Source organism: Clupea harengus, chromosome 17, assembly GCF_900700415.2.
Source record: "Clupea harengus chromosome 17, Ch_v2.0.2, whole genome shotgun sequence".
NCBI classification, from domain to species: domain Eukaryota; kingdom Metazoa; phylum Chordata; class Actinopteri; order Clupeiformes; family Clupeidae; genus Clupea; species Clupea harengus.
The window spans coordinates 23,727,817-23,744,434 of record NC_045168.1 but is presented as its reverse complement, the minus strand read 5'-3'; the positions used below and the strand labels follow the sequence as shown (position 1 = coordinate 23,744,434).

At 47.7% G+C, this 16,618-nt stretch overlaps 1 protein-coding gene across 1 annotated transcript in view; it reads right to left on the bottom strand.

The window, feature by feature from the left end:
- Positions 1-877: 877 nt before the first annotated feature.
- LOC105905186 (zinc finger CCHC domain-containing protein 2) overlaps positions 878-16,618 on the bottom strand; it is a 32,859-nt gene continuing 17,118 nt past the window's right edge. Inside the window, exons 4-15 of the mRNA XM_042710229.1 lie at positions 16,532-16,603; positions 16,028-16,128; positions 14,528-14,628; positions 9,497-9,562; positions 8,129-8,189; positions 7,434-7,587; positions 5,324-5,385; positions 4,819-5,096; positions 4,220-4,348; positions 2,872-3,447; positions 1,901-2,839; positions 878-1,496 (exon numbers count right to left, since the gene is read on the bottom strand). Coding sequence (XP_042566163.1) covers positions 1,432-1,496; positions 1,901-2,839; positions 2,872-3,447; positions 4,220-4,348; positions 4,819-5,096; positions 5,324-5,385; positions 7,434-7,587; positions 8,129-8,189; positions 9,497-9,562; positions 14,528-14,628; positions 16,028-16,128; positions 16,532-16,603 — 2,604 coding nt within the window. The 3' untranslated portion in view covers positions 878-1,431. The remainder of the gene's footprint in view (positions 1,497-1,900; positions 2,840-2,871; positions 3,448-4,219; positions 4,349-4,818; positions 5,097-5,323; positions 5,386-7,433; positions 7,588-8,128; positions 8,190-9,496; positions 9,563-14,527; positions 14,629-16,027; positions 16,129-16,531; positions 16,604-16,618) is intronic.

Here is a 16,618-nt window from a genome sequence, read left to right as displayed (position 1 = left end):
GAAAATCCTTAAGCACTAAACTGAAATATTAACTGCTCACCAAAATAATCGCACTCAAAAACCTAACCTGGAGTACGAGAGTAATGTCAGTGTTCTCCTTCTCTTGCAAGTTTTCTTTCTGACAGTGACAGTAGCGCTCATGTTCATTACGATCCTATTCCATTTTCATTATCGAGTCTAACTATGCATGTTTCTTAAAATTGGCATGACCTGCTAAGAGTACTAATCTAGGCTTTGTCCTTGGTGAAACCAGAGTATATCATAGTTGCACGAGAGAGAAAAAAACCACCATCAAAACAAAACACACAAACAAAAATAAGGAAGGACAAACAACGAGGCTGTAAAGTGAACAGTGGGTAAAAAAGAGCAATTAAAACGAACAGAATGACACTTCTCCAGAGGGGAAGCTACCGCATCGATACAAACAAGCCGACGGCGCTACGCTTGAAAGTCAACACTGACTGGCGTTAGGGAGAGCTGTGATACCCAATGGCACCATCTAGTGGCAATACAGCACAGTGCATCGTCTGAGGCCTACTGGATGGGATTACACAGTAGTTAGTAAAATTTGCCGAGTGCTGTTTGTCATTGCGAGAACCTTGAACTCAGTTTTGCTGAGGGTAGTCTTTGTAGAACCCTTACTTTGCACATTTTTGCTATAGTGCATATTGCCAAAACGAGAAAAACAATAACAGCAGCTATTTTTCACTATGACACGATGAAAACATGATAAAAGAAACTTTGTAGTTGGGAGTTCACATTATGTAGACTGGAAATGCGCTCAAATGTTTTTTGAAAACTGAAATTCCTAATGCCAAAGAAGTTAAACTGTTGTACATTCAAAACACTGCAGCAAAAGGGAAAAAAAGGAAACAAAATTCTATTTCCCCCTTTTTTGTTGTATTTTCTTTACTGTATAATTCAACATCAACAACAATAATAAAAATGAACCAAACACAGTTTTCTTTTCCAGAGCATAAATATACAATTGTAAAAAAGGTAAGAAACCCTTGACTTAGACCACTATGGATCCCCTCTTTTAAATCAATGAACAAATCATTTCAAAAACCTTTCATACTCGTAGGAGACACATATGCCTTTTGTTATTTTCTTTTTTAAACATCTTTAAAAAATAAATTAGTAAACATAAGCCGCTGTCTTGGGGCGAGTCTTCAGTGCAAAATACCAGAAGCCACTTGGAAAGAGTCCCTACATGAAGCAAGACAGCTTCTCTCTCTCTCTACAAACAAGGAGGCACAATTATTCACGCTTGCCAAGTCTTTAGTCACACCTGAAGAAATGCAAAGGTGAAATGGTGGGACAGGAGTGGCAGTGAGATGAAGAGCTCAGACGACACCCCCACCCTCCTAATATAGTGTTTACGGGTGGATTGCCAACGTCGAACAGGAGATGTTTGGTGGGTGCAGCGACTCATCCTTCCGTGTTGTCTAGTGCTTCAGAATTGTGAGAGGCGACGTACTTTAGCCGGAAACCACCTGGAGTGACAGAGAGTAGCAACAGTGAGTGAGATCCAAATTGTGAAATCGTTTATAGGCATATACTGTATATATATATGAAGGATTCATTTGTCATCATAGAATAATCCTGGAAGGTCCTGCCTAGAAGCTGCTAAGGGGCCTAGAATTCTTCTGGAACATTCTGAACCACCATCTTTGGATGAAGAGCTCTCTGTGCACTTTTTGCCAGAATACAGAATATAGAGGCTTTATTTAGAACCCTCAGAAAGAAAGGGCATTACAGAGGAGTTTTCAAATAAATCCCTTGTTCTTCAAGGCTGAAAAGGTTCCAAAATAAATCCCTTTAGGGTGTTTCTATGTGAAACCAAACACATGTTTATACGGATGTACAGACTAAAGACATGAAGCGCCTTGAAGGCTACCTTGCTGTGTGGCGTCAATGGAGGGCTGCTTGCAGTCCTGTGCAATGTGCCCGGTGGTGCCGCAGTTGTAGCAGGAGATGTTGCCATTCTTCTTGTTGATGCCCCCCACGCCCGCCATGGCCACGCCGGCACCCTGCATGGGGCCCATGGTGGTTGGGTACACCTGCGGGTAGAAGCCCCTGAAGGCCGCCATCTGCTGGAACCCGTAGCTGGCCACAGCCGCGGCCTGTCCACCCAACACGTGCTCCGAGTGTGTGTGGCCGTGGCCGTGCGTGTGGGCGTGCGTGTGTGTGTGCAGGAGCGCTCCGCCCGGGTAGGTGGCAGTGGCGACGCCCTGCGGGAAGAAGGGCAACTGCGTGGTGCTGCTACCCTGTGGCGCCCCCTGGCTGAGGTAGCTGCTGCTGCAGAGGGAGGAGAGTGGGAAGATGTGCGGCATCTGCTGGAACACCTGCCTCGCCGGCGCCATCTGGTGGAAGTAGTAACTGGACACGTGGCCGCCGCCACCACCACCACCACCACCACCACCACCACCACCGCCGCCGCTGCCGCCGCCACAGCTGCCACGGCAACCGCAAGCGCCGCAGCCCATAGGCTGTTGCTGCTGTGGGTGAGGAGGGCCGTGCTGCTGTTGCGGTGGTGGTAATGGCTGTTGTTGATGCTGGGCGAGGCTGTTGCCACCACAGGTGCTGCTGTTGATGTACGAGGTGCTGTCACTCTGTGCCATGCTGTGCGTTAGGGCGGGGCTCGGGCTTGGGGCAGGTCCAGGGGTGTGGGTGGGGACCACCGCCGGCACCTGATTGGCTGAGGCATTCTGTGGACTCACCACAGCACCGGCCCCTATGCTAGGCATAATGGGGGGTGGGGATGGGGAGGCTGTAAGATGGCGGCAGGCCCGAGGGGAGGCCCATGCCTGGGGGCTTGGCGTGGGGGTCGGGGGAGAGGGGCATGGAGCCAATGGGGATGGACTCAGGGGTGCCGGGGTAAGCCGGCTGGAGGGGCGACGTGTACGTGGTGGGGGCGGCTGGGTTGATGCTGATGGCACCCACCGGGGGATGATGGGACACCGGGGCCCCTGAGCCGCTCTCGGATCCCGTCTGGGGCCCGGCCGTCTTGAAGCGCTGCACCAGGGGCTGCAGCCAGGGGCTTCCCAGACCCGCGGGCAAGCCCAGGCTCGTGTGGCTGAGGGACGTGTCTGGCGGCACCTCGCCGGACTGGGGGGGCCTGTGGGGCCATGGCCGAGCCGGGCAGCATCACTGGCAGGGGCAACATCAAGCCCTTGGCGTCCGTGGCCAGGGTGGGCACGGCGGGGGGAGCGGCGGCCTCCGACCCGTTCTGGAACATGTAGGACACCGGGTGCACGGCGAAAGGCATCGGGGGGAACTCCACGGCCGCCAGGGGGCTGTCGGGGCGCAGGGCCGCCCCTCGCCGCGCCTGCTTGCCCACGACCAGCGGGTGCACGGGGGCCACTGGCGAGAGGCCCGAGCCCTTCAGCGGGAGGAACGGCTCCACGCCAGCCTTGCCACAGTCATCCGAGTAGCTGTCCGTGTCTGCACAGGGAGAGGAGGGAGGGAGGGAGGGAGGGAGGAAAAAAGAGAAAGGGAAAAGAATGAAGAAAAGTAATGGAAGAAAAGGTTGGTATTGGAAAACAGTGATTAAAAGAAAAGTAAAAGGCAGGGGGGTAAATATGATGAAGAGAAAAGGATGGAGGAGGAGAGAAAAAAAAAAGGTCAAGACTACACCCACATCATATCCGTTGCCCTTTGCTTCAGCGACCAGGGCTGTGTCATTAAACAGCTACCATGGCTAAATGATAGAGAGACTATCATTTTGAACACTCTTTTTCTCTCTCTCTCTCTCTCTCTCTCTCTCTCTCTCTCTCTCTCTCTCTCTCTCTCTCTCTCTCTCTCTCTCCTCTCTCTCTCTCTCTCTCCTCTCTCTCTCCCTCTCTCTCTCTCTCTCTCTCTCTCTCTCTCCTCTCTCTCTCTCTCTCTCTCCTCTCTCTCTCTCCTCTCTCTCTCTCTCTCTCTCTCTCTCTCCTCTCTCTCTCTCTCTCTCTCCTCTCTCTCTCTCTCTCTCTCTCTCTCACAGCATGGTGGTTGCCCAACAACCCTTTTGGGGAAGGCAGTGTAGGACTCCTATGAGTAGCACTGACTAAAGTCTAAGGCTGCTGTTGAGCATTTGCTGATTTTTAAATACACTTCTGCAATTCTGCAAATTTCACCTCCAGACTAATCTCAGACTGTGGAATATGATTTTGGAGGCTTTTGTCTCAGCCTTATTTGGACAGGGGGGGGGACAAGGGGACGAGCCACTCCACACCTTTGTCTTTCTCGTCCTCGCTGTCCAGGCTCTCGTGGCCACCATGCTGGGGACTGGGAGGGGAGCTGTAGCTCTCAGACGACGTCTCTCCGTACGTGTCCTGCCCCGGGTACAAGTCTGCGCACACATCTGCCAACGCACAGACACACCCGAGACAAGACGTCAGGCCAGCCAGAGACAACCGCGACACACTCCGTTTTCTCCAATCACATTAAAGACCACAAGACACTTTTTTTATCCAACTTCCTGCTCTAAACACAAGTCACATGTACTAAGACCATTTTTACTTGCAAAACAATACATATCCTCACACAGCCTTCAAAAGGTTATTTCCTTGGATCATTCCTAATTTCAGAGGTACACTCTGTTCCCGAGTCACTGTTCAAGCTGTGATCTGACACACTTGTTGAAAAACACACACACACACACGCACACGCACACGCACACGCGCACACACACACACACACACACACACACACACGCACACACGCACACACACACAGGAACCAACAGGTCTTTTACAGCAGGCTGACCGCTAAGATTAATCAGTCAGAGAAATCAGTGGCCTTAGCCCTAAGCCTTTAGCCCAACACACTCACCTTTCCCCTCGGACGAGTGTCCCCTCGGGGAGGTTGGAGATGGCGTGATGCCATTGGCCACAATTGCCGCCCGTCCCTCGCCTTTCTTCCCCTTCTCCCTGATCGGAAAAGAAACTTCAGATTGGTCGGCTGCATGTCTTAAACTCTTCTCCGGTGTACCGCCGTGGACAAACATTAGACACACTCTTTCACATTTCCAAAACAGACTCCACATACACATAGAGAATTCTAGCATTATTGCTCTGCATAATAATAAACTGGGTTTAGATCTTTGTAGTTATGTTTGCCCTGTGAGTATAGACGGAGACAAATAGCAGGTGCTCAGGGCTCTTGGGAGGAAAGCATTAGGCATGATGAAGTGAACACAGCTTCTAACGAAGAAAACAAGGCACCACCATCTCAGACTGGAAAAAATAAAAGAGTAATATTGTTTGTTTGAACATGCAATTTAAACCAATTGTAAATTGAAGGCTGAGCAGTGAGAATCAGACTGCAATTCCAATACCTGACAGAAGGGGGTGCTTTGGACTTCGTCTTAGTGCTGGAGCTCCGCCTGTCGTCTGCATGCTGGTGGAGATATGGAGGAGAGCTTTAGAATGCGCACACACACACACACACACACACACACACACACACACACACACACACACACACACACACACACACACACACACACACACACACAGAGAGAGAGATGTCTGCAAATAGCTAGGAGTCAACTATTCCAGGATGCATTCTTCGAGTTGGCCATCACACTGTCAGCCAGAGTAGCAAAGGACTTCAGGGCCTAAGTGATCATGGATTTGACCACGAGTATACGTCCCCTTTGAGAAAACCCGTAACTGCAACAGCAATTAGCTCTCAGATGGAGTCCCCAGTAAACAATATCCAGCAACAGTGTCATGTCTCAGCCAATCCTGGCAGGTACCATGTCATAAAGACAACCAGCTGGTGAACTCAGCACACACACATGCAGAGTGAAATGTGTTGTAAAGCGTGTCGGTGCATCTGTGGCGACACATTATGTTACTTTTGTGTGTGTGTTTGTGTGTGTGTGTGTGTGTGTGTTGGGTCCGACATCATCTGCCTGGACTTCCACATCTCTCTATACGCTGGGGTCAAAGTCCTAAGCTGTAGCCTGATCATTATCACCCACCCAAGTTTCCCATTAACCTGCCATTACTGCTGAACTACGCAGGCAGCTGACCTTGAATCGGGCTGGAGTCCGTTCCGCGCCCACGTGCTGCTCGAGACGTATCGTGTTTGCAGAACTAGTCCCCAGCACTGATAACATTCAAACTTGCCGTCTCTGAAAAGTGGCCATATTCTTTCTTTTATGATGGTCTCTCTAAAAGGGGTTATACCAAAAGCCTAAGTATAGGTAGAGCCTGCGATTCTAGCAAAACCGTTGTTGATATTTGAGCTCAACAGTCAAATCAAAGTGCACCGCTCCCTTCCGTGCTTCTGAAACAACGTGTCGATTGGCTAGAATTGTTTATGACTCAGCCCGAGCCACTATGTTTGCTTCCCATTTACATCGCCAGGCCAAGAATGTACATGAATACTGGAGCAGTCCGCTGAATTTGACATTTTGACAAGTGTATTGGATTAGAACCGTGGACTTCGCCTGCCTGACACAAAAGCTATTAATGGTGATGTATTTTCAGGAGTGTGTTTACTGGTGTGCTTTAGCGACAACTTCCTGCCACGGACGAGCAGCCCCAGTGGGGGTGTAAACAGTCGTTGCTGTAGTGACGAGGGTTCCCTAACGTGGAAGTAATTTAGTCACGAAACAACAACAAGGCAAACAATGGAGTTTCCCAAAACACAGCCACACCTAACATGAGTATGGACAACGCCTCACGCATGCGCGTGTGTGTGTGTGCGTGTGTGTGTATGTGTGTGTGTGTGTCCGGCCATTAACCAGTGGTGATGAATAGAACTGCCCAACGCTCGGTGCCTTTCCATTGTATTGGCTCCATTGAGAAGCAAGAGTGGAAAGAATGTGCTTGGCTTGCAGCACTGGGCATAGCTGGGCAGCCGCGGTCCAGGGGGCGGAGGCCTGGGGGTCAGGCTGCTGAGGGAGGCTGGGGGTCAGGAGCCGGGCTAATGGCCTCCACCGCTGGGGGAGCGCAGTGTGAACCTGATGAGGGGGGGGGGGGGGGGGGGGCTGAACGTGAACCCTTAGGGCAACTGTGTCTTTCCCCTAAAGATCGAAAGCCAGGATGCGATCACCGTGTTGCTCTATGTAGTGTGAAATGGCACGTGTTATCTTAGTCATATCAGATGTTCTTTAGGGAGATAACGATTAATAAAGTTTATGAGCCGATTCTACTCTTCCTCTACACAGTGTGGGGGAATCTGCCTGAGAAACGTTACCTACGACTGTCGACCCGTCGCTACACACTCTTTACCACAAACCCTTGTGCTTGTCAAAATGAACCCCCTCACACAATACTCACATTCTCCCTCTCCCTCTCCCACATGCACACATTCACGCGTCCACCAACAAGTTACACTGCCTGTCACACACACCAAAACAGTTTTGGTCACGCGTGCATGCAAACAAACACACAAACACACACAAAGACACATGCACGCACACACACACACACCTCTGCAGGCTCAGGTTTAGGGGTGCCGCCACTGCTAGTCTTTCTCCTCCACTCAGGCAGGCCGTTGTGCTCAGTGCTGGGTTGCTGCTGCTGCTGCTGTTGCTGCTGCTGCTGCCGTCGGCCGTCACACTGCACCGGCCGCGAGTTAGGCACACTGAGAGAGAGAGAGCGAGAGAGAGAGAGAGCGAGAGCGAGAGCGAGAGCGAGAGAGAGAGGAACGCGCAAGAGAGGAAGACGGAGAGAGAGAGACAGAGAAGTGGAGAGTTAAAAAGACAGGAAAATTAAGCAATGACCTAACATTAAAACATTAAAAAGGTGCAGATCCCTGTGAATGAAGGGCTAACCAGCAGCCTCTCTACTCAATCACCTCCACTGACACGTCCTCAGCACACACAGACAAGAGCTAGGGACCGGGGACAAGTTTTGTAGCAGCTCTGATTTCTGCTCATCTGGCATCACAGCACCATACAGAGCACAGGAACACAGGAGCCAAAGCAGCAGAAAAGCTCTCCCTCCGTTCTGATTAATCTCAAGATGACCGCGATCGTGATCAGTCACCTGGGTGTCTTCTGATTCACCCCTTGGCCACTTCTGCATTTGGAGCACATCGTCTGGACGTGAGGGGCTCCTGTGGTGAGTGTCTGTTACTGGATGTGTGAGTGCAACATGTGACTGGATAAACAGCAGGAGCTTACCTGAGGCTGGGGCTCTTGCCGCTGGGCTTCTTTCGGTGACCCTGGACGTAAGGCTCTGAATCTGAAAGGTCAGAGGTTGAAGGTTAAAGGTCGTGACTGACCACAGAACAGATCAGAGCCACTCGTCCTCTTCCTATAGCCAGTCAAGAGGCAGTAAGTGGTCATTAAAGGCTTACATGTAAGCTGTGGGGCTCTGGTGAATCAGTGTGTTCTCCATGCAAATGCTTGTTTTCCACTTCCCAACACACAAGCAGGGAGTAAAAGCTGCTCTCCACTGGTGTTTGTCATTGGGCCAAGGGCTACGTTGTGCTGTTTGAGCAACACATCTCCGTGTGTGTGTCAGAACAGGCGAGGGGAGGGAAGGGAAGGGAGATGTAGGTCAGTCTCCATGTTCGTGCGCTGTCCTTAAGAGAACCCAGACAGCTTCAAGGTTACCATGGCGCTGGGTCCCCTAGGCGACCCTGCGTGGACCGATTCCGCCAGGCGAGACCTTGAGTCGTATCGCTGGCCCTAGCATCAGAGAAACGCGCAGAGACCCAGGCTATTGTTTGGAAGCAAACCGCGAGGCTTGCCCGAGCCTATCATTACGGGTGTGTGCGCATGCGCGGTTGCGGGCCCTGCGAGACGGACGGCAGAACGGGGGAGGGAGACGGCCGGAGCCGTTTCCAAAAGTCCCTCCTGAAATAAAAACGTTCTCGCTCGCTTGCCTTCCTTCTTTTTCCTTTGCCTTTAATTCCGAAAACCGAGCACTTGTTTTATTTTCTGTTGCTCCAAATTAGGCTTCGTCCATCTAAAAGCAGAAGTGGTAGTTGTCTGTCTCCCCGTGGACATAATAAGGATCTCAAAAGACCTTGTGAGACCAAATCGACCAATACAAAAAATAAAACGTTGCCTAAAAGAGCAAACGGTCTTTAAGCGTCTCAAGTACAATGAAGTAAGCACGACAGCTAGGCTGGCATCATTCAAGAATCTTTAAAAATTAAATTGCAACCTCAAGTCTAAATGTCAGAACTTATAGGTGCTCAAAGCTAGTTTGCAGGATGCTTGCACTGATGTTGCAATAACTCAGGAAGCCTTGTGACATACCCTTGATCATTCTTAATACACTGAAACAGTCAAAGTCTTAACACCAAAGATGCACAACTTGGGTAAACAAACACGTCTTCGCTGATTGACCACATTCAAAGAAAGCAGTGGCAAAGGCATGCATGTTTGACTGCTGTTGTAGTACTATTGCTATTAGGGTTCGACTGGGCCAGAAGTGGACAAGGCAAGCCACTGACAAGAACAGCAAACGAAAACAAAACATGCAGTGTGCTGTATGGAATAAATCCTGGGATGTCCGAGGTAATGAACTACAGAACCCACCTTCCTCTTGGCTGGAAGCCTCCGAGCAGTCCTCTTTCAAGGCCTTTCCTAACAGAACAGGGCTACCTGGGGAGAGAAGAGAGGAAGAGTTTCAGTCACTGATTAACAGTCGATAGCCAAAAGAGCACAGCATTCATGTCCCACTTCTATTCCAATATTCCATTGTTAGGAACTACTATTAAAGAAACACACACACACACACACACACACACACACACACACACACACACACACACACACACACACACACACACACACACACACACACACACACACACACACACACACACACACACACACACACACACACACACACACACACACACACACACACACACACACACACACACACACACACACACACACACACACACACACACACACACACACACACACACACACACACACACACACACACACACACACAGGATGTGCTTGATTCAAAGCCCTGCAGATATAAAGCCGTATTTAAATTTCCTTTCACCTGACTGCTGGGTTGATTATACAGTGTGAAAGATTACAGTTTGGCATGATCGTCATGCCAGTGTTGTTTTTGTTTCAAGTGCCATGCCAGGTGTATAGAGCAGCCTGGACACAATGCAGGTACCAACCAGGGGAACAGGGACCCAACTCTAGAATTTCTATTGTAAATTATTCATTCCATGAACAAACCATCTGAATGGAATTAATGAATTAATTATACCACAAGTAAACAGTAGAGAGAGAAGAAGAGTCATGGCGCTATAAGATGCAGTTGGCCTGCCTCTGCAATGAGTCTTCTTGATTGATCGGGGTGATCGGGTCACGTGTCGTTGAATTCTACATTCTTAATCCGCTACCACGAGGGGGGCCCCTCTCTGCTCTTTCCTCACCGTTCAGCAGCTGGTTCTTGTTTAACAGCCTTACGGTGCTCCAGGATGACAGCAGGTAGGAGCAACATTCACGCCTTACACATGCATACCTGATATCACACACACCTTCTCCTACTACACCCAAACAAACACGGGGGAGTGGGGGGGAAGAGAAACCACCACCCGAGCTTATCAGCAGGCGCCTGGAACACGGGAGACCCTATCAGACACATGCCATGCGACAAAAAAGCAGTGAAACAGAAGGTGAAGAGGATTTGCGCAGAACGGAAGTTGTGGTTAGAACCCAAGTCCTACCCTTCGCTGGTTTCCCCGCCATCAACAAATACATGCTCCCTCACTCTCCCTCTTTCTTTTCTCACACCATCTCAGAGAATAAATGAAAGACTGGCACTAACTGGTGACAGACAGAAAGGCTGTCAAATGTTTACGTCACAACTACCAGAGCTAGACAAGCTTTTACATCATCGTGAAACACCTGAATATCACGGATAAAAAAAAAAAAAAAAAAAAAAAAGAGTAACATCAAGGTCAGCATCTTCCAGATCAACATTTACAGCATCTTGAGATACGATGTTGAGGGCTGTCAAGTACTTATGGAGACAAGTCCATGGAGCTTTCCAAGCAGAAGAAAAGACACAAAAGCTGACACAGAAGGAACCAGTGGGGAGCGAGCTTGAATGGGGCATCCTTGGTAGGAAGACAACCAATGGGATCAACTGAGGCAGACTTGTGGGAGAAATCCATGAAGAGACCTTGGTAAGAGAGAGAAGAGAGAAACAAAGAGAGGAGGGGATGGTAGGAAGAGAATACAGAGCGGGCGGATGAGTGTGGGAGAGAAAGAGACTGAGAGAAGATGGTGGGATAAGAGTACACAATTCACGGACGAGAGACAAGAAAGAAAGTAAAAGAGAAAGACAAGAGACAATGCAGAGAGAGAAAGGATGAGAGAAAGAAAGAAAAAGGGGGGGGGAGAGAGAGAGAGACTAAAAAGTAGGGTGAAAAGGATCTCTTGCAAACTTTCCTTCAAGTCTGTGGTCTCCTATCTCCTAGAGAATCATTCCCTGTGCTCTTCCAGCTCCAGGCACATGACTGAGGCAGCAGTTAGCGAGTTTCGCTCCTGGTCAGGGCCGCATTTGCTTCTAATAACGCTCTCCCCCGCCTTTGAAGTCCACCGTGAGGGGACTGCTGCGTCTGGCAGCGGCTCCGAGAGCCACACATGGCATGTTATGAGAGGATTTCCACAGGAAAAGAGGAGGTCGGAGAGCCTGGCAAAGCCAATCTTGTGAAAGCAAATGTGGGCCGTGGATCCGATGAAAACCCGAATGTAACCAAACCGTGAGGGCCTGAAGCAAACCGTGGTGCCATTACACAGAGAAGAACAATAGCAGAGGTTTCTGGCAACACGCCTCAAGTAGGCAGAAGGCATTTTCCCACCCTATACCATGAAACATGACTCGTGGATTCAGACACAAGCTATACAACAAAACACTTAAAAAAAACAAAGACAAGTGGACTGTTTCCTTAACTGCTCCTGAATGTGAGAACTCAAAGAACATTCTAGCAAGGTAGATGTTTTATTGAAATTTTAAAAACTATTAGACAGACCATCAACATCACACAGTCAAACAATGAAACTATACAGTCTCTAGTCACCTAGAAATAACCATTATTATGTCATAATTTAATATAATTGACCACTAAAACAGTGTGGAATCTTAAAATCGTTGACATACTGCTGTCTCACTTTTTGAACTATTTTTAACTCTGTAACTTTTATTATAATTGTATTAATTTACAATTCCAACAATAACTTGCACTCTATTCTTACTGCACTTTACTTCTGGACGTAGACGGGGAAGTGACATCTTGGGCTTATTCTGTTCTGAAAGAGATACACAGTGTGGGCTACTTCTACTATGTTTTTATTCTACTTTAGGTACTTTCTTTTAATTATTATTACTGTCTTTGAATGTTTTTACTTCTCACATGTTTTTATTATTTTTTAATATACTTTGAGCACTTTATCTTTATTATTCTTTTGGATGTTCCTTTTGATTTTATTTATGTAAAGCACATTGGATTGCCTGTGTGTATGAAATGTGCTTTATAAATAAACGTGCCTATGTGTATGAAATGTGCTATATAAATAAACTTGCCTTGCCGTCCATTTCAATAATGACAGATCATGTACGTATACAAAATTAGTGTAAAAAAATAATGGGGGAAAAAAATTAAATATATCCAGTAGATACACAATTAAACTATTCACACAGAACTCATATTTTTGAAAACTCAACTTCGATGTACATCTTCCCACTCCAGCACAGGGATGGGAGAGGAGGTCATAAGTTCACATGCGTTATAAATCACAACAGTATGTCAAGGCAGAAGCGCTGTGTACAGTCCTGCCGACCAGCTGTTCCTCTGAGGCATCTCTTGGCTAAATACAACCACATCACATATCTACTTAGTGCGCTTCTGACAACTATCTGGAATTAGGGTTTCGTATTAGAGCATGGAACTTCTAGCTAATACTGTACCGACAGATTGTTAAAGTATTAAGTACCGGCTCTAAACTTTTTGATAACTTCAACATGCAGGAAATGCGAATTACTTCAGCCTTACACTTGATTTTCCATTGTTTTCTCTATGGTGCTCACTACTTTGGTAGAGTCACAAACCATGGAAATAGAGTTTTACCACGTTTACTGTTTATCTTGTAACGCTGCAGTAAACAAACCTCTAACATTTTACAGAGACGGCTACATTAAAAAGTCGAAAACACATCATAACTGCGTGCCCACATCTCAAGCACTGGTTTTCCCCTTTCTTTGAGGCTGATGCGTTGGCTGGCCAAACGCCCTGGCCACAGGACAAGGCCCTGGAGCAGCGCCACGCTGCGGTCATCAGTGGGGGATTTGGGGCTGGAGTGTGGATGACATGTCCTCGGCTTGGGCCTGGCCCTCGTGGTGAACACCAGTCTGTTACATCCGCAGAGGGCCCGCAGACACCTGTGTGTCAAAATGAGCCCGCCAACTGACTGAGCGCATCTAACATGACCCTTACAAGCCTCTTTCTAGTGGGTAAGGTTGCACCATAACCACGGCCTACACCCCCCCCCCCCCCCCCCCCATCCTCTGAGGGGTTGGCTCCTCCCTTGGTCTTCTCTTTGGCAGCTATGTGTTGACTGCATGATTTACTGCACTTTTGGGATCAATGCTTTCACACTGGCTCACTTACACACACACAAAAGAAACACAGAGAGAGAAAGAGTGAAACAGAGGAAGGCAAGGCTGTGAAAGAAGAATAGGTGAAACAGTGCGAGAGAGAAAGAGAGAGGCAAAAGGTGAGAGAAAACAAGGCTGTGAGAGAATAATAAAAAAGAAAGAGTGAGTGAAACAGTCAGAGAGTGAGAGACAGAGGTAGGGAGGGAGAGAGAGAGAGAGACAAATCCACGAGAGGGCCTCACTGCCTTCCTTTTGTACAGCTGGGAAGAGTGTCCATGTGACCTGACCCATGACATGAGGTTAAACGCTGGCTGGCTTCTTGCTTCACCAACACATCTCGAGCAGAGACACCCCCACAGCTGTAGCTTCTCTCCCTAACCACGGCTTCACCCTTCGCTCCCAGCTGGGCTGTTCTAAGACTGTTCAGGCAAACTGAGAAGTCACAGATTTGCACAAAACACACAGCATCATTTCCTAGGATATAACTGGCTGAGCATTAATGTTACACATCTCCGAATACCAAACTGCCATTGCGATCACCATCACATCATCGTGCTCTCGTAGGAGTCAGACAGCTGGAGTTCATAAGCGTAATAAACTGGCAGTTCATAATGACAGTCCAGTCTAAATCTCGTTCATCACGGTCACCCAGAGGGATATATAACTATAACTCACGACACAGATGCTGCCTCTGAGCAGTCCAACAGGATCCAAAATAGTCTTGTCTCTTAATCAGTTTGGAATGGACACGGGGAACGTTCGGTAAAAAAAGGGAAATGCACTTGTAATAGGAATCTATGACACTTCTATTTGTTTTTCTTTGTCAAATCATCTGCTGCGGTTCAGTTAAGCAGCAGAATAATAACACACACACGCATAAAAGAAAAATAATAAAAAAAATAAAAAAAATAATAGAAAACAAACACACTTACATTTGCTGCAACTGTTGCGGGAAGAAGACGAGTCGGTGAGGAAGAACCCACACACCTTGCCTGTCTGACGGAACGCAGAAGGCGCAGACATGAACTTCTCCCTGGAAAAAGCAAGTGTCATTTAAGCGTTCATTATTTTTCCACATAAATCAATGAATATACATACAGATAGAGAGCCACACTGATCTCACACAGACATACTGACATTTGAACCGATACGAGGTAATAGTTCCTTCGTCTAAACATGTAACAGAAGACGACTTTGAAAACAGATATCCCCTAAACATATAATATAATCTGACCTAATATTCCACAAGCTCTTTCTGAAGAAATGGCAATAAGAATGAAACCGCCTCCGTTCAGTACTGAGGCGTAGACCAGATGGAAAGCACTACTCTGTATCCCACCGATCCATCTGATTGTGACCCAAATAGTGTGGTCAGTGGTGACCCATCTGATAGTGACCCAAATAGTGTGGTCAGTGGCGACCCATCTGATAGTGACCCAAATAGTGTGGTCAGTGGCGACCCATCTGATAGTGACCCAAATAGTGTGGTCAGTGGTGACCCATCTGATAGTGACCCAAATAGTGTGGTCAGTGGTGAGACATATCAGAAGAAAAAAAGGGGTGTGTCTGTCTGCACTGTAACTAAAACGTCACGCATACGAGACCATAGGGCTAAGCTGCGACATCATTTCCTGCACGTCCAACACAACAACAACAACCACAACAACAACAACAACAACAATCACTCCTCAGTCACATGGGTGGCCGGTGGTCAGTGTTTTATCCCTTATGTAGCTCTAGCTGGCTGTGTTGAGAATTGAATCAGTTCCCACTGCTGCTGCCACACCTCTCCACTATTGCCAATTCACCAGAAATGAAACTTAGGGAAACGCAGTCAACCAGTTCTGTTTTCCAGAAGGGGGCATCGTTGCCTTCACAACATGCAATGGCAACGCTAGGAGGTACCGTGTGCATGCGTGTACCTGTGTGTGTGTGTGTGTGTGCGTGTACCTGTGTGTGTGTGCGTGTACCTGTGTGTGTGTGTGTGTGTGTGTGTGTGCGTGTACCTGTGTGTGTGTGCGGGCGTGTGAGTAGCAAGGTGCAAGGTGCAATGTCATGATGTCTTTATGCTTTACACTGGTATGGGAGCGAGAGCATTCCTTCATGATGACTGGACAAGAACATTGCGTTCGAGATTCCATCACTAATTTGATCACTAGTGTTCTTTGTGATATGCAGCTGAAGCCTGCAATGACCAACACGTCAGGCGCTTGAATTCCAATGCAAACCAGTCTCCTCTCCAAACTGAATTATTTGAAAGGGTTTTCAGTATTTAGAAGCTTTTAAAACCACCGGAACATATGTCTGTAAATGGCTCATAATCTTAGAACTCGCTAGAATCTTTCTTTCGTTGTTTCGCAGAGAGAAGGTGGACACAAAGACAAAAAGGACAAGCTGCCTGGAAAGAGGAAGACACGAAGCACGTCACTCACCTGAGGTTCCTCTCCACCTCCCGCTGCTCGTGCTTCTCCCCCCGATTGAGCAGACGCAGAATGCCCCTCTCGAAGGACTCAGTGGACTGCTCCTTTGGAAGCTGATGAGTGAAGAACAACAACAACAACAACAAAAAGATTGTCTGATTGCTACATAGCAACAGTATGAAGAGCAGTCCAAACAACCACTTCTACCACAACAATCATTACGCAAAATCATGTTGTCATTCAACAGAGCCATCTACCAATAACAGTATACAGTATATCTGACCTAACCCTGAACTGGAACCATCTGTGCATCAATATCTAAACCTACTGGAAGCTGTTCACAGGATTTCTTTACTTTAAAAAAATTCACATTATATTTGTATTCCTTTATATACAAAAGTGTTAGACGTAGTGGTACATTTTCAAAAGAGGAAGAAGAAAAACTAAAAACAGGCCGGTTGGGTCTTATCCACTGACTGTGTGATCGCTGGTGACACACCTTTCAAAAGTACATACCTTTAACAAGAAGTTTTCCAGCTCCAGGTGAGTTTTCGTTACATTGCTTGATGTCGAGTCTGACCACTTGACCTGTAAATAAAAAGT